This window comes from Ursus americanus, chromosome 22 (genome assembly GCF_024610735.1).
Source record: "Ursus americanus isolate L20-20 chromosome 22, mUrsAme1.1.p, whole genome shotgun sequence".
In the NCBI taxonomy this organism is placed as follows: Eukaryota; Metazoa; Chordata; class Mammalia; order Carnivora; family Ursidae; genus Ursus; species Ursus americanus.
The window spans coordinates 811,455-835,677 of NC_142148.1; the positions used below are offsets into that span (position 1 = coordinate 811,455).

At 64.0% G+C, this 24,223-nt stretch overlaps 1 protein-coding gene across 1 annotated transcript in view; it reads left to right on the plus strand.

Annotated features, from left to right (window-relative positions):
• Positions 1-16,394, plus strand: part of KCNQ2 (potassium voltage-gated channel subfamily Q member 2) — a 54,508-nt gene extending 38,114 nt beyond the window's left edge. The window contains exons 13-19 of the mRNA XM_087853428.1: positions 3,344-3,567; positions 4,160-4,268; positions 4,674-4,805; positions 6,981-7,088; positions 9,656-9,779; positions 10,293-11,036; positions 14,483-16,394. Coding sequence (XP_087709554.1) covers positions 3,344-3,567; positions 4,160-4,268; positions 4,674-4,805; positions 6,981-7,088; positions 9,656-9,779; positions 10,293-10,997 — 1,402 coding nt within the window. The 3' untranslated portion in view covers positions 10,998-11,036; positions 14,483-16,394. The remainder of the gene's footprint in view (positions 1-3,343; positions 3,568-4,159; positions 4,269-4,673; positions 4,806-6,980; positions 7,089-9,655; positions 9,780-10,292; positions 11,037-14,482) is intronic.
• The last annotated feature ends 7,829 nt before the right edge of the window (positions 16,395-24,223 follow it).

Consider the following 24,223-nt stretch of genomic DNA (forward strand, 5'->3'; position numbering starts at 1 on the left):
CCAAACACTCTGCTTATTAGAGGTTCTAGACGAGCGAGGGCGAGGCTGCCGCCCCCCCCCGGCCCCCCAGGCCCCAATTCTGATTGGCAGCGCGGCCTCCGCGGCCCTTGCCACGGAGCGCCAGGCCCCCGTGATTCCAAACGACCTCCCGCTGACGGAGACGGCAGCACCAACGTGCTTTTCTCCCCGAGCCCAACGATGCCCCGCTCCAAGCCGGAGGGGGCCGGCCAGGGGCTTGGAAGCCCAGAACGGGCGCTGGTGGCTTCTGGGGTCCTCATCGCTCTCTGGCAGGCCCCCCCCGGGGCTCTCCGGTCTAGCACCTCTACTACGCACCCGCGGACGGCCGCTCCGAGCCGGCCGCCGCACCGGCGGGAGGCAGCTCCATCCCACGTGTGCCGGGTCCCCGTGGTCCTGACACACCGGACACGCCAGAAAGCCAGAGGCCCTCGGCTCCCCCTTCCCACGACAGGCCTGGTTTAGGGCGGACTGGAAACGGGACGGTGGAAAAGCCGCCCCCATCCCAGCCCTCTGCACCGTGGGCTCCTTGTCCGTACCTTCACTCTGTCCACTGTCTGCTGTCGGGTGTGTGGAAGCGTCTGTCCTCTTGCTTGCTCTGGGTTCCCCCATTTCCCTCCCGCCTGCCTCCCTCCCTGACCAGTGCAGCGTGCAGCCCTGCGGTGTGTGGGCAGCTGCGCCCGCCTGTCCTCCCGTGCATGCGGCCAGTGCTGGCCCTGGAAGCAATGGTGTCAAGCGGCGGGCATGGGGAGGGGCTGTGCGGCAGGTCAGGGGCCCCAGGGCGGCGGCATGCTTGTCCATCTGCATCTGTGCATGCTCTGAGTCCCCTACCGGAGAGGGGCTTGGAGGCCTGCCTTCCCCTAACCTGTCCGCGTTGCCTGCGTGTCCCCGGAGGTAGACGCTTGGGGGACACTCGCAGCTCCAGGAGCAGAGATTTGGGGCCCCGGCAGAAGCTGTCCTGCTTGTACAGAGCTTGTGGGGTCACAGGCTGGTCCCTTGGGTCAGGGGTTGTGGTCAGGCTGCTTGGGGACCGGAAGGACCAGAGGTGCCCACGGCCCGTCCAGGAGCCCAGGCCAAGCTCAGCCTTGCTGTGTGCGGGTCCCACGAATGTCACTCCATCCTTTGCACTTTCCCCGGGCATCCGTGGTCCAGTGTGGGCAGGTCCGTCCTCCCTGTGGATGCTGGCTCCCTCACCGCTGAGCCGGGCCCCGGCTGTGCAGACCCAGGGGTGGCCGATGACAGGCGGGCCTCCCACTTGCCCGGTCCCTGTTTGGCTGGCCCGGGTAGTTAGAGTTTTGCTGCGGGGTGGCAGGTGGGGGAGGAAAGGCTGGGGCTTGGCTTTCTCCCCCAGACCCTCCTGAACTTGCTCCCTGGTCCCGTGTGAACGCCAAAGCGCAGATGCCACGGAAGTGCCCTTTCACCCACACGTGGTCTCATCGAGGGCTCTTTCCCCCCGGAGCAGCTGGCCAGAGCCCCATCCTTCATGCTCGTTTGCTACTGTCCTAGGCCTGTGGGGTTAGGGCCTGTGGGGTTAGGGCAGCCCTCCCTCGACACCTGTGGGAGTAGGAGCCGCTTGGGCACCTGGGCTGGGGCAGGTCTGGGTGGCCGGGGGCCGGGCACCCGTAGGTTGAGCTGTGCGAGTTTCGGCATCCACACAGTGGCCTCCTCTGGCAGAGTGCCCCTCCCTGGTCTGGGTAGTCCAGTGGCTGGGACAGCAAAGCCTTCCTGTGGCTCCGTCCTCGAGGCAGCTGCGTGGGGTCCAGCTCCTGGGGGTTTGGTGGGGCCACCGCTTCTTATGGTGTCCCTGGACCGGCTGTTGGTCTCCATTGGGAAGGAGAAGGTCATCGTTGCAGAGGGCCCCGTGGCACCTGGGTTTGGGCGTCCCTTGGCTCCCATCTGCCCATTCTTGGCCTTGAGCTGGGCACAGCTGTTATGGAATGGGGCCAGCATCCCGAGCAAGCAGACGCCTGCCCCACTCCTGAGTGGGATCCACACTTGAGGTCAACTTCCAGCTCTTGGGGGTTTCTTTCTTCCCTTCTTCCCTGTCCCACAAGACCTTTGATCTAGCGGACGGATGATCTCAGCTGCCTTGGGGGAGGGACAGGACGCTGGCTGGGACTGCAGTGTCCAGGCTGGATAGACCAGGCCACTGGCCACTTCTTCTCCGTGGCCAGTCATGTCTGCGCCGTCCAAGGGGCCTGTCTCAGCTGTGGGTCCTGGTTGGGGCCAGTGGAGGCTGCTGACCCAGGGGAGCCACAGTGGGGTCTGGTGACGTCTGAGGGGTCAGCAGGTGATGGCGTCTTCCCAGGGATAGCAGAGACCCTGCTGGGCTGCCGGGCAGTCTTGTTGCACACCCTGGGGCCGTGTAAGGTCTGGCTCAGAGGCTGTTCCAGGAAGTTCTGTGGCTCCTGCATGTGGCTGGGTGTGAGCAGGTGTGCCGGTCACAGGAGACTTGCTCTTAGACAGTGGGAAGCGTCCACTGGGAGGAAGCTTGTGACTGCCAGGTCCCCGGGGCCTGACCTGCACCTGGGCCATCACAACCCATTCGTGCCTCCTGGCTGCTGCCCCGAGTGTGCCAGAACCGTCCCCACAGTTTCCAAGAGACGCTGGGCTGGGGCCCTGAGGACCCCACGGGGCTGTGGCTGGCCGGCCAGGGTCACCCCTCCCTGTGGCCTGTTCCAGCAAGGTGGCTGGCAGATGAGGCGTGTCCACTCCGTCCCTCTGGCAGCTTGGGCCTTCAGTCCCCGGACACATCCTGCGTGTGGGTGTGGAGCCTGTGCTGGCCCTGGATGCAGGGGAGAGCCGACAGCAGGCACTCGCCCTCCATGAGTCCCACGCTCCTGTTCCCGGTCCAGACCCTTCCTCCAGGTGGCTCCCGGGGCAGAGGCCAGTGATCAGCTGCAGACCTCACCCCTCCAGGCCCTGGGGCAGGCGGAGGGGGAGGGGCTGCGGCGGGGGCAGGTATGGGGTGTGGAAGGTCAGGTAGGGGAACCACCGGCGTGGCCCACAGAAGGTGCCCAGGGAGAGGCCGCACCTGCAGGGCATTTTGGGGCCCTCATGTCGCCTTGGAGAGGGAGGCCTGACAGGACCGTGTGGAGAGGGCTCTGGCACCTTCCCGTAGCACCGAAAGTGATTTAAGTGTCCACTGACCGCTCTCCAGCCAGGCCGAGCCCCTGAGTGGCCCTCGGAGTGCCCCCCCTGCACTCCCCCCCCCACGTGTAGGCATCAGCTGTGAGCGGACGGTGGGGTGTGAGCGTTCTTTCCAGAGTGACTTCTCTTGCTGTCTTTCTGTGTGTGTCCGCCCGCCTGTCGGTCCTCGTGGGAGCAGTCAGAAGGTCAGTTTGAAAGACCGTGTCTTCTCCAGCCCCCGAGGCGTGGCTGCCAAGGGGAAGGGGTCCCCGCAGGCCCAGACCGTCCGGCGGTCGCCCAGTGCGGACCAGAGTCTGGAGGACAGTCCGAGCAAGGTGCCGAAGAGCTGGAGCTTTGGGGACCGCAGCCGGGCACGGCAGGCCTTCCGGATCAAGGGGGCTGCGTCCCGACAGAACTCGGAAGGTGGGTCAGGCCGCTGCCCTCCCGCAGTCCAGCCGCCCCTTGGGCCCCTTTGAGCAGCGGCTTCCTCTTTCCCCTCTTCTTTTTGAGGTGAATTCATGTAACATAAAACCAGCCACTTTCCTGCCAACAGCTCAGCGGCAGTGACCACATTCACAGTATTGAACAGAGACTGCCTCTCTTGTTCCGGAGCATTCCATGCCCCAAAGGAGACCCGTGCCCGTTAGCGGTCCCTCCCAGCCTCGGCCACCAACAGTCTGTTCTGCACATTTCACACACCTGGAGTCACACACCATGTGTGCCTATTTCCAGATGCTTCCGTGCTGGGCTGCCACTCAGGCTTCAAGCCTGCATGTGGTGGGCTGATGTGCCGTCGTTTCCTATAGCCATAGCACGCTGGGGCTGCCCCTCCGTCCACTTTTCGGCCATTGCGTGGGCCTCTCCTTGCAGCCTTGGTGGGACAGGGTGGGTTTCCAGAGTGCCGGGTGCTGCTCTGAGGGCTTCCCTGACGCCGTCCCCAAAGAGCGTGTGCTGTGGCCCCCTCGGTCCCCGGGCGCCGCTCAGCCCCTCACGGGCCGTGTCTCCTTCCACCCAGAAGCAAGTCTCCCTGGGGAGGACATCGCAGAAGACAATAAGAGTTGTAACTGCGAGTTTGTGACCGAAGATCTGACCCCAGGCCTCAAAGTCAGCATCCGGGCCGTGTGGTGAGGCACTCAGAGTCCGGGACAAGGGGCCTCCCCACAGAGTCCAGAAGGGGTGCTGTCCACTATCCCTAGGGTGTGGGTCCTTTGGGGCTGGTGTGAGGGCACGTGCTCTGCTGAGACGCCTGCATCTGATGATTCCGTGGCCCCTCCCGTCGCGGCTGTCCCCTGCCCATCCCGGGTGTGGAGCACCGAGGCTCTGAGGGGGCGGCCAGGAGCTGCCCCCACAGCGGTCCCAGGTGGACGAGGGTCTGTCTGCACCCCAGGCCTGGGCATGGCCTGTGTACTGGGCAGGTGGGTGGCCGGGCCAGGTCACCACCGTGACAAGTCCTCTGGTGGGTGTTCTGGGAGATGCTGGGAGGGCCCGGAGGGGGGGGGCGCGCAGGGCTCACGGTTGTGCTTCCCCAGTGTGATGCGGTTCCTGGTGTCCAAGCGCAAGTTCAAAGAGAGCCTGCGGCCATACGACGTGATGGACGTCATTGAGCAGTACTCGGCTGGGCACCTGGACATGCTGTCCCGCATCAAAAACCTGCAGTCCAGGCAAGAGCCCCACCCCTGCCTGCCCAGCCTGGGGCTTGGAGGCCGGGTCCTTCTGGGCCAAAGCCGGCGTGTGGTACCGGGGGGTGGCGTCCCTCAGGGGCCAGCGTGGGGGTGGGGCGCAGCGCGGGGGTTCCACAGGCGGCCCCCCCAGAGTGGGAGGTGGTGGACAGGGCTGCGGGGATACGGTGGTCAGCCCTGCCTGCTGCTGCCTCTGGGCAATTCTCTGGCCCCACACCAGCCCTACGTGGGCACCCTGCCGTGTCCTCATGTGGTCTGTTTGTTTCTGTTGTCTCTCCCTTCTCACCCTCCTGCCCCTGCTGTGGTGGGTGAGCGTGTGTGTGTGCATTCACATGCATGCACACACACGTGTTGTGCGAACGCGCACACGTGTGTGCACGTGTATGGTGCGAATGCGCACACGTGTGTGCACGTGTTTGGGTATCTGTGGTCACTCATAGGTGCATGTGTGCACACATGTGTATGTGTACGTGTGTCGTGTGCACGCACGCACATACACATGGTATGCATGCGTGTGGTGTGTGCATGTGCCTCTGTGTATGCTGTGCCACGTGCGCATGTATGTGTGAGCCGTGCACACTTCTGTGCGTGTGTGTTGGGGATGGGGTAGTTCTCTTAGGACATGAGGCTGCAGGTTCGTGGCCCCATCAGGAAGCAGTGCTACTACATGGGAACAGAGAGGCTTGTCCACCGTCCCTGCCTCATGGGGGGCTCCCCGGTCCCCCAGCCGGAAGCAGGGCTGGGATGCACGGCGGAGGCACGGCGGTGGCCAGGCGCACACTACTCTGCTTGTGTGCAGCTGTACGTGTGTGAGGATAGGGTTCTCACTCCGTGACTTACCTGCACACCCATGTACAGGTGTGTACACACATGCACACAGGACGCATGTCCACTCCTGTGTGCACGCACACACTGGCACAAGCACGGACACACATGCACATACATGGAGACACATGCGCACACACGGGCATGTGCACACATATGCACACATGGATAGACATGCACAATGGGCACACGGTGCACACATGCACACACATGCATTGACACAATACACATGCACGCACACATGCACACATGGGCACACTCTCAGCCTCGTGCCCGCATACATGCATTCTCTACCTCCACGACACGCACGTACCCCAGATACACACGTGCTCACAGGTGTGCACGCTCTGCCACATCGAAACAAGCATGAGTGCACACGTGTGTTTGTGGGGTCTGTGAGGAGCCCACAGGGCTGTTGGTATGGGTCTGTCCTGAAATGGGTCCCATGATTCTGCCAGTCGCTCCCCCGCCTGCCCAGGGTCCCTCAAACTGGGCGGCTGCAGGTTGTCTGGGCCCTAGCTGGGAGAAGGTCTGGCTGGTCAGGGGACGGTCCTAGGGGTCAGCCCAGCTCCCCACCCCCTGGCAGGAGTGAAGTCCTCATTCTGGGGAGGTCAGTGTGCGCCTGCCTTGGGGTGTTTCCCCAGTCCTGTAGCGGGATGCCCGGGAGGGCTCTCTCTGGGTCTGAAGCTGCTCCTGGGGGGCGGGGAGCCAGGGGATGGTGACCCCTTCTTCCACACGGGCTAAGGCTAGGAAGCCGATGGCTCACCCCAGAGCCTCAGCCAGACCTATGCTGTGCGTGTGAACAGTTGTGTGTGCAATTGTCTGTGTGCGATCCATGGGAGTGCGTGTGAGTATGTGTGCAAGTGTGTGTGGACTGGGTGCAAACCGTGTGTGTGGAGTATGGGTGTGTGTGTGCGCTCACATGTGCCCGTGCACAAGCACAGATGTGTGTGTGAGAGAGCAGTGCAGTGTCTCGGCCGCTGGGCCCGTTCCTACATCTCTCTCATGGAGGCTGATTTCTTCACCAGGCTCTTCTGTCCTAAACTTTCCCTTTCCCTCCCTTTCTGTCTGGAAAACAACACAAAGGGGCCACCCCAAGGAGCCGGGACGTTCTGCCCCTCGCTGGCGTCCTTGGGTCCGTGCCCTGCTCGCCCAGGTGGATGGACCGGCTCCCCTGCCCGCACTTGCCTGGGCACGGGAGACATTGGGCGCCTCTCGGGTCGGGCGAGCGTGGCGGCCGCCGTGCTCCACGTGGAGCGTCCCTCTGCCGACTCCCCTTCCGTGCTCTTCATGATGCATTTGCCGGTGTCTCTTTTCTTGTTCACTCGCCAGGATAGATATGATTGTGGGCCCCCCACCCCCTTCAACTCCCCGGCACAAGAAGTACCCCACCAAAGGACCCACGGCCCCTCCGAGAGAGTCACCCCAGTATTCACCTAGGTCAGGATGCCAACCCTCTCCCGCCTTGTCTCTGTGGAATGGCCAGCCCCCTTCGCCCCAGGCCACATGACGGCAGCACCTGCCCCGCACCTCCCACAGAGCAGCATCGGGGGAAGGCTGGGCCCCGTGGGCCCGGGTGGGCGGCGTCAGGGTGCCCGTGAGCTGCTCCCCTTGGCAGGGTCTGGGGAAGCTTGCCACGGGGGGCTCCTTTCCATGGACATCCCGAGTGACATCTGCCTGGGGGGTGTTCCTGGGCAGAAGCAGAGGGGCGCCACCGCGAGGATCAGATGTGTTCAGAGCCACAGGGCTCCATGGCTGGAGGGGTCCTTCCCGCCTCAGCCCCTCTGGGGCTCTCCCCTCAGTGGGGCCGACCTGGGCTGTTCCACGCATCTGAGCAGGTCCTGTTGCTTCTCTTGCCTTTGAGGGCTTGTGAAGCATAAATAGGAAAGTCCCTGCCAGGCGCCCAGCACCGAGGGAGGGTCCCAGGGAATGCCCGAGGCTTGTGGAGCTTTATTTCCAGCCATCAGCATGAGCACCAGCGAAGCTGGTCCTGGCTGACGGGCGTGGAGGAAGGCGAGGGCACGGTTAGGCGGTGAGTTAGAAGTGACGAATTTGAGCTTCAGAGCCTTCCTGCCTCCAGGGACGATTCAGATGATGGATGTGACCTGCTCCCCTTGGGCAGGTCTGGTCAGCTGGGGGAGAGTAGAGCCCCTGGGACAGGGAGGAGGGCAAGGGCGGAGGGGCCCGAGAGCATCCCAGAGGCCAGCAGGGATGCCGGCCACTGGGTCCAAGCTGGCTGGAAGAAGGGCTGGTGTGTCTGAGTCCATCCTCCCCGTGAGCCTGGATTTCCGCCCATGAGGCAGAAGGTCGGCACCCAGGACAGCTCAACCCGGGGGGCTCTTCCAGGAGAAAGGAGTCCCTGAGGGAGCAGGCCTGACCCAGGGCAGCCTCAGACAGTGTTTGTTGGTCCATGTTCTCCAGCCTCGAGACTCGAGCCCATCCTTCTGCTGCGGGGCGGCGGCGGGGGGGGGGGGTGTTGGGGCCTCAGAGCCGTGAGCCAGGAAGGTCCTGCAGCCCTCAGGGCCCCCAGGCCTCTGGACCACTGCAGCCAGAGGCCACACAGAGTCATACAGAGAAGGGGCTGGAAGGACAGTGTGGGCACATGGGGGTTAAACCTGAGTCCTCCCCCCAGGCCTAGGGGAGGGATGGCGCAGGCCCCTTGGAGGTCCCTTTCCCAACCCCCCGCCAGTGGCAGCTCCAGGCTCCCAGTGGGACCAGCCAGGCAGGTGGCCCGTCATGTGGCAGGGGTGAAGGCGCTGAGCACCTATGCCTGGACTGTGTGGACACCTGGAAACACCAGAGAACCCTTCTCCCTCTCCATTCTCCACTGGCGTCTGCTTGGAGCCCGAGGGCCCCGCTGTCCCCCAGCCGCTCCTTGACTTTGGTGCATGAGACAAGCATGCCGCTCCGTAGCGCATGAGGCTGCCCCGTGGCTGACGCGAGTCCCAACCCTTCTCTGCTTCAGGCAACAGAAAGGAAAAGCCCCCCGAGCCCCGCTCCCCACCAGAGGCAGACGGGGCAGCCTGTGGGTGAGGAAGGACGCTGACACGTGGCCCCGGCCAGCTCACAGGGCGCCTGCCAGGGTGTGGGAGCTGAAACGTGACGAGTGTGCTTTGTGCTTGAGGCCCCTGGCCCGGCCTCAGCCGCGGGGGGAGTGCCGTGCGCCCAGCAGGCACGGAGTGGCCGACCAGCGGCTTGCGGACAGCCGGGGTCTTTGTTTCTGAGTGAGCTCCCACGCGACCTGTGGGTCTCTAGCGCGGAAGGTTAGGAGCCCACACTGCAGCAGTGGCCCCTTCTGAGCCCTTCGGTGGCCCTTCCGGCTCCGCCGGGGACCGTGCTGATGTCCCCCTCCCACGTAGGAACCTCCTTTGCCTCTTGTCACCTCCTCTGAGACGAGCTCAGCTGCGTTCTGCATCCCACACGCGTGTTGGCACAGGCACACGCGCACACACGTGCACACGCACAGCAAGCACACACAGACTCTCCCCCTGGTTGGCAGTGGCTCTGTCTGCCCCCTCCGTTGTGCGTTGGCGGTTTCCTGTGTCGGTCTGTGCCCCTCCCCCGTCCGGTGTGCATGGAGCTGTGGCTCTCGTCATCTGCTTCTGTTCCTGCCGCACACGTGGAACTCTGCCCTCCCCAGACCCCAGGTGGGCTGAGGACCCTGTGGCACATTGTGTAGGAGTAAAGCTCGGGGGTGGGGGCAGGGTGCAGGGGAGGGGAGCTGAGGGGCGCGTGGTCCCAAACCCCTCCACTTTACTCCTTGCTAATGTGCCAGCCCTCTGGGACACAATGGGAGGGGAACAGACCCCTCAGGTTCAGAGAGCAGGGCGAGACCAGGTGCCCCGCGTCCACCTGTCCTGGTACCCTGCTCCCCCCCCCCCAGTCGGCTCTGGGCTCAGCCTGGGGCCTGGATCTGGGGGGCTGTGGCCTGGCCCAGGAGGAGAGGGCCACGGGCCCCGCCACACCCACCCGAACTCATGCTGGGGGGTGGGGTCTCTTCCTGGCAGAGTGGACCAGATCGTGGGGCGGGGCCCAGCAATAACTGACAAGGACCGCACCAAGGGCCCAGCCGAGGCGGAGCTGCCCGAGGACCCCAGCATGATGGGCCGGCTGGGGAAAGTGGAGAAGCAGGTAGGAGGGGCCGACATGGCCTCTGCAGGCGGGTCCTCGAGCTCCAGGGGTGGGCCACTGCTCTCTCCTGGGAGCAGGTCCTCAGGGGCCATGCACAAGACTTGGGACTTGGAGCCTGCTTCTGGGGGCCAAGGAAAGGAGCTGGCCATTCCCTCCCTCTGTAGGGTTTACTCCAAGGGGCCACACACATGGGTGGGGTCAGAGCTGAGCTCCTGCTGCGTTTGCTTCCTACTGCTTCTGTACCTCCGTGGGGCGCAGCCTGGAGTCCCTGCATCTCCGGAGAACAGCCTGGGGTCCCCACCTCTAGCAGGCAGCCTGTGGTCCCCCAACTCTGATGAGAATCCTGTGACCCCCACCTCCCGGGAACATCCTGGGGTCCTCTCACTTCCTGGGAACAGCTTGGAGTCCCCCACCTCTGATGAGCAGCCCAGGCCCCCCACCTCTCATGGGCAGCCTGGGGTCCCCCCCCCCCCCCGGAGAGCTCCAGGCCTGGTCCAGCAGCTCCCCTTGCAGGTCTTGTCCATGGAGAAGAAGCTGGACTTTCTGGTGAATATCTACATGCAACGCATGGGTATCCCCCCGACGGAGACCGAGGCCTACTTCGGGGCCAAGGAGCCAGAGCCGGCGCCGCCGTACCACAGCCCCGAGGACAGCCGGGAGCACGGGGACAGAAACGGCTGCATCATCAAGCTCGTCCGCTCCGCCAGCTCCGTGGCTCAGAAGAACTTCTCGGCGCCCCCAGCCGCGCCCCCCACCCAGTGCCCGCCCTCCACTTCATGGCAACAGCAGTGCCACCCACGCCAGGGCCACGGCACCTCCCCCGTGGGGGACCACGGCTCGCTGGTGCGAATCCCGCCCCCGCCCACCCACGAGCGGTCGCTGTCTGCCTACAGCGGGGGTAATAGGGCCAGCACGGAGTTCCTGAGGCACGAGGGGGCCCTGCGGGACAGCGACACGTCCATCTCCATCCCGTCCGTGGACCACGAGGAGCTGGAGCGCTCCTTCAGCGGCTTCAGCATCTCCCAGTCCAAGGAGAACCTGGACGCGCTCAACAGCGGCTACGCGGCCATCGCGCCCTGCGCCAAAGTCAGACCCTACATCGCCGAGGGCGAGTCGGACACAGACTCGGACCTCTGCACCCCGTGCGGGCCCCCGCCGCGCTCCGCCACTGGGGAGGGCCCTTTCGGCGACGTGGGCTGGGCCGGGCCCCGGAAATGAGGCTGCCCGCCGGCCTCTCCCTGACTCTTGGCCTTCCAGGTTTGCAGATGGGACTCTTGGGGGCCCTTTCCTCAGAGCGACACAGTGGGGGGGCCTGTGCAAGGCGACAGGCGGGCAGGGGGGCCCCTTGGTCTCAGGCAGGGAAGGCTGACTAAAGTTCTTTTTTAACAAGAGGCAGCCAGGCTGGCCGTGCCCGCTCTGAGACCGCTGGCCGGGGCGTGAGCAGGGGCGATGGCTGAGGACAGAGCCCCAGTGGTCGGGAGGAGGCGTGGGGTCAAGGAGCAGGGCCCGGGCGAAGGTGGCAGCTAGGGGCAGGATCAGAGGCCCGTGAGGCGTGGTGGGGAGGGAGCCTGGGCCCGTGGCTACGGCTGGCCCCTTGGGTGTGGCTTGTCCTTGTCCCTCCGTCCCTGCCCCTGCTAGTTCGCACATGGCAGACATGATGGGTGGTCTTCCAGAGAGCTGCTGGTCAGCGCCATGTCCCCCCACCCTGGGGTCTGAGCCAGTCCCTCCCAAGTCCGGGATGCTGGCCTGGAGAGGAGGGGTGGGGCCTCAGGACCTCCCAGCTTTGGCTTCCGGGGGGAGGGGCTGCTCCATAGGTTTCTGGAAGAGGGTCCTTGGAGGCCCCCCCAGCCGCAGGAGATCTGGGGATGGGCACCCCCATGTTCTCTCTGTTCTGCTCTCGCTGGGCACCAGCTGCCAGGCCACGGCCAGCGCTGAAATGGAGACCTGTGTGCAGGGAGCATGCTGGGTGGCTGGGGGCACCCCCCGGGCTGGGCTTCTGTTTCCAGGTCCCAGGGCCCAGGCGGGTTGTGGTGACCAGATTCGCCTGCTGTCTTTCACTGGGGGCCCTGCCTCACTGGCCCCTCATTGGCGCCTCGACGGGACCCAGGGCTGAATGACGATGCTCTAACCCCTGGGAAAAGCCTTCAAAGCCCCTCAAAGGTTGGTGGGACTCCCTCCCCCTGCAGAGCTGAAGCAGCTCTATCCTGGAGGAAGCCTCTTTCGTCCCCACCAGGGCTGACCGCCCACCCACCTGCTTTCCACTGACCCGTCCCTTGGCTGTGACTTCTTGGGAGTCAAGGATGCCCGTCTCCACCTTGGGCCTCAGGAAGCAGGGACCCATCTCTCCTGTGGTAGGCACCTTGGTGGGAGGGACAGCAGCTTTGGTGTCTTCCTTCTGGGTCCTCGGCGGTCCGTGTGTGGGGGCATCTGGCATTTGGAACCACAGGTCTGGGCACCTGGCGCTCTCTGAGGCAGTGACTCCTGGTGCACTAGGGCTGGGCGCAGTGAAGCCCTCTATGGAGCTTCTTCCCCCGAAAACTAGCTCCTGGGAGAGCCCCATTGTGACTTGGACCAGAAGTGGTCAGTGGGAGAGTCGGTCCCGTCCTCTGGGAAGGGCGTGGAAAGCTGTGTCTGAGGGTCCTGGGCCCCGGGCATGGGGTCCTGGTGCTCAGAGATCTTTGGGGAGTGATTGACCACGCGATGGCCACAGCAGCAGTCTCCGCCCCCTCCCCTTGCCAGGACACCCCGGGTCCTGCTGTAGGGATCTCCTTGCCCGATGGTCAGCCAGAGGCTGGGCTGGCCTGTGCTTGCCCCAGGGTGTGCCCAGAGTGGGGGGACGCAGGCTGAGAGTTGGGAACTGCTGCTCATGTCGGGGCCCCAGCACGGAGGCCCCCCTTCCCAGCCTCTGGGAGGGGCAGGCATGGGAGTAAGTGGCCACGTGGCCTGGAAGGGAGGCGCTCTGGAGCCCCGCTGGCTTTCCCTCGCGCTGGTGAACCTCGTTCCTGAGGGCAGTGTTTCTCTGGCCCTGGGCCTCACGGTGGTGAGAAAAGTCCCTGCCGGTGCAGATACCGTGGGCACTTGGTGTGGCCTGCGCGTCGTGGCCCAGGGAAGTGGGCCCTCCCACCACCACCTCCCTGTGGGCTCAGCCCCATTCACCCTCCCACCACGGGGGACTCGGGCTGCAGGCCCTCAGGCAGGGCATGAGCAGGCGGCCCCTGAGCCGAGCACGGCCACATCCATCCCCCACCCTGGCCAGCCGTTCTCGAGGCCCTGGGAGAGTTAGAGCCATGATGCCGGCCACAGGGACCCCTCCCCGTCTCGGTCGTCGGGGCTCCAGGCCCTGAGAGGAGGGGCCTTTTGTCCGCGCAGAAAAACTGCTGTCCCACACACTCCCTGTGCCGTGCGCCCTGGAGGCCGGAGGAGCTGGCCTCAGACGGGCAGGAGAGGTCTCAGGCTGCAGCAGGAGGGATGGTGTGAGGTCTCCTGCGTGCAGTCTCTGTCCCCTTGGAAGGGAGGCTGGTTTAGGGGCACAGTTTGGGGAGGTGGTGTTGTAGAGGCCCCTTCTTGGGACCCTCAGACCCAGGCCTGAGCCGTGTGCACCCCCTGCCCCGGCCCCCCCCTTCAGAGAAGCAACAGCAGGAAGAGGCTGGTGCTTTCATGGGGAGTGTGTGGGGGTGTGTGTGTGTGACGTGAGCGTGGCTCAGGGCAGTCGTCACGCCTTAGCAAAGGTGTCCTAAGACCAGGGTTAGGCTGGAGTCTGCGTCCCCCCAAGCCCACGCTCCTTTGCTCACTTTCACGTGTGTACCCATGCAGCATGCAAACACAGGCTCACACATTGTGCCCACACGTGCACACACACTTGCCCACATTCAAGCACACACATGTGAACACACACTTTCTCACACACATGTGAACACACATTTGCCCACATGTGAGCGTACACGCGTGCGCACACACACGCTCCTGCCCACGTGTGCGCACACACCACGTTCCTGACTCTGGTGGCCCTTCGTCTGATCTCTGTCTGGGTCTGCCCACTTTAAGCCCCAAGGAATGAACAACTTTGAGTGACAGGCGGCCCTTGGCTGGGGTTCTGGTGGTCCCAGGCTCCTGGGCGGCACAGGCAGAGGGGCCACTGGGGCCCATCCAGGGTCCCACGCGCTCACATCCGCTGGCCCAGCAGCTGTCCAGAGCATCTGGTTGGCTGGATGCCGTGACATGGCTTGGGCTGGGCCGGGGAGGTCTGGGTGTCCAGTTGTGACCCTGGGGCCCTGGCCGGCTCCCTTAGCCCTCCTTGGCCACGTGGGTGTTGTCCCCTCCCTCACTGGCATGTTGTGGCCCCACATCTCCCCCTTGTCCACGTAAACTCGTGAGCCATGGCCTCACTAGGCCTCCCTGGAGGATGGAGGGGCCTGGCCAGGTGGCAGAGTCTCCCCCTGGCCTGCCCACCTGTCCCCTCCCTATGAGAGGCCACAGTTGTCCCCTCTTCTGCGGGCACTGGCCTCAAGCCTCCGTTTGGAGGCTCCGGGACCCCGCACTGCAGGGGCTGCTCTCTAGAAGCATATCGGGTTGGAGCAGGAGGAGTCGGGACCCGCCCCGTGGTCAGCCCTAGTCTCTGAGCCCTGAACACACATGCCAGCCAGGCAGGGTCGGCGTCTTTAACATGGTGATTTAGTTTAACTGACCTTCTCCCCTCGTACCAGGCTGGAGCCCCCCGGTGGTCACGGATTCGACACATTAACACAGGAGAGAAGGGGGCGGCAACCTCTCTTCTGCCGGCCCCCACGTTCAGGGGGTACTCCACGGGACAGGTGCCCCCCGCCTGTGCTGTTTGTGGATGGCATCGTCCCTGAGACCTTTCTAGATGCTTCTTGAAGCCAGAGGTGTGGACGGCCCCTGGGAGGCCTTTGTAGAAATGCTGATGTTTGTGTCTATTTCGTATTCACCCCGTTGTAAATAATGTAGAGACGTCGGGCACAGGCGCCCGTCCCTGGTGCTGTGCTGCATGGCCAGAGACGACAGTGTCCCGCCCCCGGTGTCACAAGCCCCTGAAATAAACGTGGTGTGCAGAGGGACGGTCTGACGGCCCATGGAGGGTTCGGGGGCACCCAAGCAGGGTGGCTCGGTCCCGAGCAGCTGGGGGGGTTCTGTGCCCCTGGTGCCCCCCAGTGCTCACTGGCTTAGAACCAGACGCTCCCTTCCCTGACCGACGCTGTCCTGAGGGGTCCTCAGCTGCCTTCCGTGGTGGTGATGTGGACACACCTGCCCTCTGTGACCCCGGAGAAGATCTGCAGGCCACCTACTCGGATGGACCGATCCTGGGTGAGGGGCAGGAGGGCTGGGTGGGGCCCAGAAGTAACAGGCTGCTTGTTTCTAGCACTCGGGAGCCTGTGTGCCGTCCCAGGCCAGCTGCCCTCCTGAGTTCCTGCCCCTGGGGGCAGGCTCCGCTGGGCCTCTGCCAAGCACTAAGTAGGAGAGACAACCAAGGAGGGCTTCCTGAAGGAGGCGGTGTGGTGGGATTGGGGGCTTGCGCCTCTCTTCTCTCCAAGGGACCCAGGAAAGCCAGCTGCCCAGGCCAGGACACTGGGTAACCCCTGGAGTGTGCACAAGTGGGGGCCACGGTTCGCTGGATATGCCATCTTGTGAGGGGTGGGGGCTGACGTCTACCCCAGGAGGAGACGTTGGAGGAAGAGAGGCTTCAGCAAACAGGGTAGAGAGAGCCAAGGAAAAGATGGTCCCTGGCAGGCGAGACCCTCCATTAGCCTCTTAAAGGCATCCGTGGGGTTGGAGGAGCCGTGGCCTCATCTGAGACACCGGTGTGCACGTCTCTGGCCGCCAGAGGACGCAGGGAGACCCTGGGGACCGCCCAGATCAGGTGCAGGGGGAGGGGGCCCTGGGGGGGCCCTCAGTCCTGGCCCCCCCACGCCACACGCCCAACTCTGGCTGGGTTTCATAATGTCGTTGCCTTAATGCACGTTGACGGAAATTCACCGAGGTTGCCCCAGGCCCCCGGCGTCTGCCCGGCACCACACCGGACCCTGCCCCCTGCTCGTCCGCGGGACCAGCTCCACGGATGGACGCAGAGCGGGCAGCGGACCTGGAGCCGGCCTCGCGCCCGCCGGGACCTTTCTCGCCCCGCCCTGCGCCCGCCCTTGCCGCCCGCTGCCCTGCGGCCCCACCTGCGTTGCTGCCTTGGCCGTCTGCACTTTGTTCATACTCCAAAGAATAGTTCCTGATGCCTTCAGTACGACGCACACATCGACCACGTGTACGCACCCCTGCACCACAGCCGCCGGGCCTTTTCGTTTTCGTGAATGTGTTACCACCGCACACCCGACCCTCGACTCGCGCATTGTCCGTTTTCTAGGGATAGATGCCCAGGGAATGAACTCTAGTTTTGTACGGACCAGCCAAGATGCGAGCTTGCTCAACTCACTGTCAGGTTGGCACTCGTCCCCGAGAACGGGGCCCAGCCCGGGTTTGCCCAGCAACTTCAGGGGTGAAATCTGGCAGCAGGGACGCATGTGAAAAGTTCTGGAAAGTTCTACTGCCATGGGGACCTGTTTGGATGCCCAGTGGACCTGTGCACTTAGTAAAACACAGTGATTCAACCTGCTTGGTGTGTGGCCTCTTTCGTCTTGGACGCCGTCTCCGGGGCCTGTGGTCCTGTCTCGGGGCGTGCTCCCAGGGCAGGGACGCGCAGTGTCCAGGCTCAAGGCCTGGGGTCTGTCTGTGTCCTTTGCTGCCATAACGAAGGACACGCACTGGTGGCTTCAAACAGTAGAAACCCACGCTCGCTCCCCGTGCCTGGGCCTGAGTCGGCTGAGCTCCTGCCGGTGGCCCTTCCCTCTGCACTCAGGAGCAGGCATGCGGGGAGAGGAGCCTCTGGCCCGGACTGGGGAGCTCCCTGGTCCAGCACGCGAGCCCAGGTCCTGGGCGTGAGCTCCATGCACGCGGGTCCGGTGCAGATCTAGACCGTGCTGCTGGCTCTCGGCTTGGGGCTCTGTTGTCCTTGGTCCCCCGCAGCACCTCCTCCACCCCCAGCCTCTGCACAGGCCCAGCGGGCTGAGGTGCCAGAAGTTGGGGTGGACGCTGCCGTCCTATCTCCCGCCCTGCAGTGTCCTGGGTGAGGGCCCGGCTGAAGTCAGGTCTGACATGCTGTGGGAAGCTCAGTCCGTGAATGCTTCCAGTCATGCTGCCCCCTGCCCTGCGGAATTTCTACCCTGCTGGACCCTCCCTGGGCCTCTCGGGACTCAGCTGAGCAGGAAGAGCAGCTGAACGGGGGCCAAGAGGAAGCGCCCTGTCCTGGATGGGTGCCCAGGCTTGCTGACCTCAGTGGGGCTCAAGGCCCGCGGTCCCCTTGGCCCTCTGGCAGACCTGGCCACCAACCAGAGGCCTTTGTGCTGCAAGACTTCCAGAAATTTCTGGGGTGCCTGGGTTTTGGGGAGAACTGGTCCAGGCTCCAGGTACAGCCAAGCTCCTATTTGCAGGCCCGGGGTCAGCTGCTGAGTTCATCTCTGTCCCCCTCAGCACTGACCTGGGTCCTACTCTGCCCCTGCTGGGCTCCGCTGTTGCCAAGGGACCATGGGCTCTGGAGCTGCCCCGGGAACCCTGGGACCTGCGCTGCATGGCCTAGGGCACCTGGGCCAGCACAATCCACCCTGCCCAGATTTCTCTGCAGCTCTGGGGGTGCTGGTGAGTAACCCAGGCCCCGGTATGCTCAAGGGGGGCCTGGCACTGCCCCTTAGCACTGTGTGGGGGAGGCTGTAGCGGGAGGCAGCAGCCCACCCCTATCCCCCCTCTATGGCCACAGGAGAAGGTCAACATGCTTGCGTTCAGTGGTCTTTGGAGTGGTTGCCTTATTTCTCTGTGCCGAGAAATCTCAGTTTCTCTGGAATTATCACCTAGGATTAGGGTTAGGCTTGGCTGTGATTAACAGAGAAGCCCTAAATAACCATGGGTTCAACAGAATAGACTCATATTTGTCTCTGATGGCCTACATGTCCAGAGGGAGGCTGTCTGGACTAGTGTGGCAGGTGGACCTATGGGGCCAGGGACCCAGGACCCTCCTGATTTGTTTCTCTATTCTACATGACTTCCTCCTCAGGGTAACCTCATGGACCAAAGTGGCTGCTGGAGTCCAGCTGTTACATCTTCATTCCAACTAGCAAAATGGGGTGAGGGGGTTGGGAAGGTCTCTGAAGTCACACACACGCACACACACACACACACACACACACGCACACGCACACACGCACACACAGCTTCTGCCTCCTTCCATCGGTCTAAAACCCAGTCATGATCTGTATGGAAGATGAGAAAATGTAGTCTTCACCCCAAGTTCCACGTGCTTGGCCACACCAGGGTTCTGTGCGGGGGCCGTCCAGCAGCCTGTGCCCAGCAACCTGCCCAGCCCAGGTTCTGCTCCCAGCAGGGCTCCCCAGCCCCGGTTGGACACGGCTGCCAGACTACAGGAGGAGCAGAGTGGGGAAGTGCGGGGTAGAGTGTGAGCCCGTGGTCCCCACCGTTTCCCTCCCACATGGCCACACACCCCTGTGTATCAGGCCAGCAGCGGCCCGCGCCAGCTCTGCACACACCCCCATGAGGTGGCATTGCCATCACCGCGTGCCCCAGGGGAGGAAACTGAGGTGGGAGAGCTTGGGGGCTCTGGCTGGAGGCAAGTAGGGGCCAGTATGTGGCCCCAGAGCCCGCCTGGGAAGGTGGCCAGAAGTTACAGTGGACCCCGCTCCCAGCTGAGCTGTCCTCGCTGAGGGTGTCCTGGTTTCTGAGAAGGTCTGCATTCTCCTTGCCACCACGTGCATCCCGCTGTCTCCTGGGCCCGTGGGCCACCGTGTCCCGGGGACTGGGGCCAGCTCTGTGGGGAAGATGGGGCAGGCTGCAGGTGTTTGGGCTGGATCTGGGCAGTCTGGGAGGCGAGGGGAAGGGATGAGGGCAGGGGGCTTCCTGTCTGGCATCTGGGGTGGTGGGGTGGGCACAGGGAGGGGGATGCTTATGGAACAGAGGGTGGGGGCCGGGGCAGAGGGCTGCTGCAGACCCCTGGGGGGCAGAGCTCTCCCTCCTGGGTGTGCAGACAGGAGCACCAGCGGTCAGTGGCCCACACATCGCCTGCCCTGTCCTGCCCCCTTCCTCTGCCCCCCTCCTGCCCTGGACAAGCTCGTGGGGACGGAGGACGATTTTGTGGTGACATCAGCATTACCAAGTGGCTGGTGAGGTTTCAAGGATGTTTGATGCCCCCACAAACACGCTGTCCCTGTTTGTGGTGATCCCACTCTCTACGGGGCATTCCACAACACGGGGCATGTTGCACGCACCTCTGAGCGTTGTCCCCAGGGCGGGGGGAACCCGGGGTGTGTACGATGCCTGGAACAAGGCCAGCGGGGCTGTGGTCAGCAGAGGGACGGGACGTGCTGCAGATGGACGCAGTGGGCTCAAGGGAAGCTGGTGGGCGAATGCCGACTCCCACTGTGCCAGCCCCCTGCCCACGGCCGCAGGACGCAGCCCGCTGGACGCCCCCCTTGCCCTTCCTGGGCCTGGAGCCGCCGCGTCCGGAACGCCACTAGGTGGCAGCGCTCGCTGGGCGGAGGGCCGCCCGTGGAGCCAGACCCAGGCCAGGCCGGCTCGCACAGGATGCTTCAGCTTCCCGCCTGGGATTCTGCAACCTCCACCCTCTGTGGAGACCAATCCTGCCCCTCCCCCACTGTGTGAGTGAGGTTAGAGGTCAGACACAATCCCCAAATGCGGTCTGAGCTCCTGCTAGGAGAGCTCCCCTCCAAACGGTCTTCAGACCCCATCCCCCTCCTGCTTGTGTGTGCGCGTGTGCGCGACTGTGTGCTCGTGTCTGTGTGTGCACGTGTGTGTACACGGCTGTATGTGCGTGTGTCTGCGCATAGTCATGTCTGTGTGCACGTGTGTATGTGCGCGTGCGTGTGCGTGTGAATGTCTGTGCATGCTCGTGTCTGTGTGTGCACATCTGCATGTGTGTGCGTGTGTGTGTCTGCGTGTGCTCGCGGCAGTAAGCAGGGCCCAGGAACATCGTGAGGCAGCCAACAGGAGGAGGGGGCCTTGGAGAGGCCGAGGCGGAGGGGCAGTGCTGGCTTGGCGGGGTCGTCACAGGCTGGCCCGACCGGCCTGTGGGGCCAAACCAACCCCGGGTCAGCAGTTCTGGTGGGCCCGTGGTGAGCCTGGACCCTGCCTGCCCAGCACCGGGAGCCCCTCGAGGACCTGAGACCCAAAGAGGGAGCCATGGGCAGGAGGCTGGCCCCATACCGGGGGCCACCGTGTCTGACTTCACTCAGACCGAGAGCCTGGGGCCCGAGAGGGGGCACACGCCAAGGCCTGTCCCCCTGACCTCTGAGGCCGACCCTGTGGTTACAGTCTTTCCGGAAGCTCACAGAACAAATCTCCCCTGACCTTCTCCTAACGCACCAAGCTCCATCCTGAGCCGGGTTGACAAGGCAGGCGGGAGTGCCGAGCTTGTTTGCCGACCTTTATTACACTCACCAGGCCCGCCTGCCCGTCAGGCTCTCTCTACTCTGGCAGGGTCCTGGGGGGGGGGGGAGGAGGGCAGCACTGCAAGCTCCCGCTCCCTCTCCTCTGAAAGCCCTGTTACGGGGAGGGCAGCTGGAGCGTGATGGGGGTCCTCAGGGAGGACTGAGGGGGCTGCGAGAGGGGGGCTGCGCCCTCTTCCCTCCCCTGTGCACCCCTCCCTCCCGATCTGCCTGGACTGGCCCTGTACCTCCTCACAGCGTCATCCAGCCCCTGTCTTCTGGACAGAATGTCCCGCCACGTGTCCCGTGTTACAGGAGCAAGCCCCCACCCCACCCCGGGTCGCTGTGGGTCTGGGCAGGCCTCGGGTGGGCGCAACTGTTGGGAGCAGAAGGCCTGGGGCTTGGGGGCTCCCCCAGTGCGCAGGCCACGCAGTCTAGGAATTGTCTGGTGGCCCCTCCTAGGTGACCTTGTCCAGTGCCCTGGCCTTGGATACCGTCCAGGGCCCACCCTCCCCCTGCTGTGCAGTTTCTCCCGCAGCCCCTTCGCACCGTGCGCATTCCAGGCTCCCCGTCACTTCTGCCTGCGGCCAGCTTCCCTCCATTGGGCCGTCCTGTCCCCCCCTCAGCGTGTGACCCGCCCGGAAGTCCACCCCGCCCTCCGAACGCACCCACCTCTTCCTGGGCTTTCTCCCCCAGCACCGGTGCAGAAATGAGACTTGGACTGGACCTCAGCATGGGCTGCAGGAAGAGCACAAAGCACCCAGCTACTCTGCACTTTGGAAACTGAGGCAGAAGCTGGAGGGACAGGCCAGGCAACTGGCCAGACAGTGGCAGAGCCCAGAGCCAGCGGGGACGCCTGCCCCTGGCTGTTAAACCAGGCGAGTCAGGGCCCCTCGGGGCAGTTTGGAGCGTTCACAGGCAGGACGGAGGGTTTGCTACGCAGGGACCCCAGCCTGAGCCCCAAGAAAGGCACATTCACGTGTCCCCCGGCACAGGGAAGGCTAGAAGTTTCTTCTGTGACTAAGTGTGCACCTTCCTCACCGAGTCCCGTGAAGCTTTCTGTGATCCCCATCCCCTGGCTGGCCCTCTCCTCCTCTTCTCCTGTCCCCAGTCTCCTCCTTTAAGGCTTTTGCCCCTTTGGCACGGCAGTCCCTGCTCTGAAGCCTGCCATGGCTCCCTAGTGCCTGTAGGGAAAAGTCTCAACTCTTTCTTGTCACATCTGTAGCTTCCAGAGGTCAAGTGCTGGGGGGCCTGCTGCCTCTCCGTCCAGCACACCGGATTTGCCCCTCCCTGTGCCACCCGCTCCCCGCCTTCCCTGCCCTCTGCCCTCTTCCCGAATCCTCCTCGGCCTGCGAGGCCCACCTCCACCCCTGCCTGCTTCTCAGAGCCCCATGCTGCCCTGCATCTTGTGGGAGACATGCGGCCCCTCCACTCTTCTCCGAGGTTCCTCCTCCTGGGTCCCCTCCCTCCAGCCAGGCCCAGCTCCCTTCGATTGCCCCTGCTTGGGCACCTGAGTCCTCGGGCACTGCTGGGTCCTCAGGAATCCATACCCACTTGCAGCCATCATCTGGTTTTATAAGATGCAAAAAAGTAATTTCTTTTTCAATTTAAAAATGAAATGGTTTGACTCAAGCCTTTTACTTCTGCATCCGCAGAGGGAGGTGTGACGTCTGACGCGGCACACGGCTTGTTCCCAACACTTCCACGTGCAAACGGCCTGAGTCAGCCCAGGGGGCGGCTGGGGAGGGGAGGACTAGCCCAGGGACGCTCGCGGGACTGCGACCCGCCAGCGGACGGAGAGGGAGCCCAGCCAGGACGAGGCCAAGAGCACAGGGGAGCAGCGGCCGCACGCGCCCTTTGTGCCCAGAGCCATGGGAGGTCCCGGAGGCTGCTGAGCTTGTGGCCGGGGGAGCTCGGAGCAGTCTTCGTCCCCAGTCCCCAGAGGTCACTTTGATCCTCCCTGGCTCTGTGCCATGGTCAGCCCTGCAGTCCCGTGACTGCTGGTCACTCGGCCTCCACCGCCCTGGACTGTCCACCGCCCTCAGGCAATTCCCACCCCACCATGGCTGCGTTGCCCGGACGCTCCTCCGCATGGAGCCCAGGGCTGCACCCAGGATTCCGCAGCTCCCTCCCTGGCAAAGGCCAACGGCCTTATCCCCTCCTGCATTCCAGACAGGACATCTCTTGTGATGTAGCCCCACTGTGTCCTGGGCGGCCTGTGGTCCACTAATATCTTCAGTCTTTTTCTCATGACCCAACTTCAGCCTAGGGCGGTGGCTTTAGGTCTTGACTGGGCAACTCTGTACCTTTGGACCTCTTAGCTTTTGTCTTCTGTGTGGACTCAGCAGACACTGACATTGTCGTTTGCAGCCCTGGTCTCGGAGGGAGGGCCCTTGGAAACGCAGCTCCTGGTGGCAGATTTTCCCGGATTGGGCCTTTCCTCCCCACCAGAGACAACACATCCCACTGTCTCCCCTGTGGCTTCACAGGGGGTTGGGGGCTGGTCTGCGCCTGGCAGTGGCCCCCAGCCCAGGAGCTAGAGGAGCTCCCCAGCCACGTCCACTCCTCCAGCCAGCCACGCAGCTGGAGCTGGGACTCTCCTTGACATTCAGAGCTGCTAAGTTTTCCTTGCATGGTTGGCTTGACATTTGCATTGGAATTGGTTTGTGTTAACTTCCTGCTGCTGACACAGACTAGATTTTTCCGGCTGCTCTGGCATTGAGATTAGAGGCGACCACCCCTGCCTGGCTTATGCAGGGGAGGCTCTGGGGTCCCGGCCACACCTGCTCCCTCATGAGGTCCGCTCCCAGCCCCCACCACCTTCCAGGGCTCAGCGCTCCTGGATGCTTTCCTTCTTGCCGCGGGGCCGCACAGGACACAGACGCACCCGTGCTAGATCGGTCACGTGCTCCCCTTCCTGCAGCAGGATGCTCACCTGCAGCCCACCATTGGTCCTTTCCTGGGTTCTGCCGTGCCTGCAGCAGGTGCAGAATGAGTGCCTGACAGCTCCATGGGGGACGGCTTGCCCGCTTGTAGGCAAACGCTGGCTGGAGCTGGAGACTGGGCCGTGCTGGCGTACCAGGCAGGAGCCCCCACACCACTGCCTGCTCTTGGAGGTTTGCTTAGGAGGGGACCCTCCCCACTAGCCCTGCCCCCCCAGGCTTCTGATGGGGTGGGGAGTGGGGAGGGCAGGAGCTGGTTAAGGAGAGAGGCTCAGGCGAGGGTGCAAAGTGGGGCCTGAGGGGCTGCGCTGCCGACCCCACCCCAAGCACCCCTCCTCTCCCAGTGTGAGCCCCCCCCCCGGGTCACCCCCGGGTCCATGCTCAGAGCGGAGGAAGGGCTGCCTGCCCCGGGGATTGGCCTGGGCACTGCCCCCAACATGCACAGACCCTCTCCTGGAACTCACCAAGCCTGGTGCTCCTGGCACCCTGAACACAGACCAGTGTACAGACACATTTACGAAGGTGAGGTGTGCACAGATGTTCGCACGGGACAAGTTCACACAGCGGGTGACGTGTAGTGGTGGCCACAGCAGGACACCTACCATGACATCTGCATTCTGCCCCCACGCCCCGCTGGGCCTGTGTTAGGGTGCTCAGAAGTGATGCCGCCTGACTCCCAGGGCCAGGCGGTGGAGGCAATGTGGCTTCTCTCTGGCTCTCCCGTGGGATGCTCCCCTCTGGAAGCCAGCCAAAGCCACGGGGGAGGCCACCGGAAGGTGTTCTGGTCTATGGCTCCAGCTCAGGTCTTCTGCCGACGGCCGGTACCAACCACGAGCGAAGGCTTCCGACGCTTCCAGCCCTGAGCTGAGTCCCAGGACGCTGGGAGCAGAGGCCACGGTCCCCGCTGTGTCCCGTCGGAGTCCTGATCTACAGACACCATGAGAGATCGCCGTGGTGCCCACTGTTTTCAGCCACTAGGTGCTGTTTCGCACAC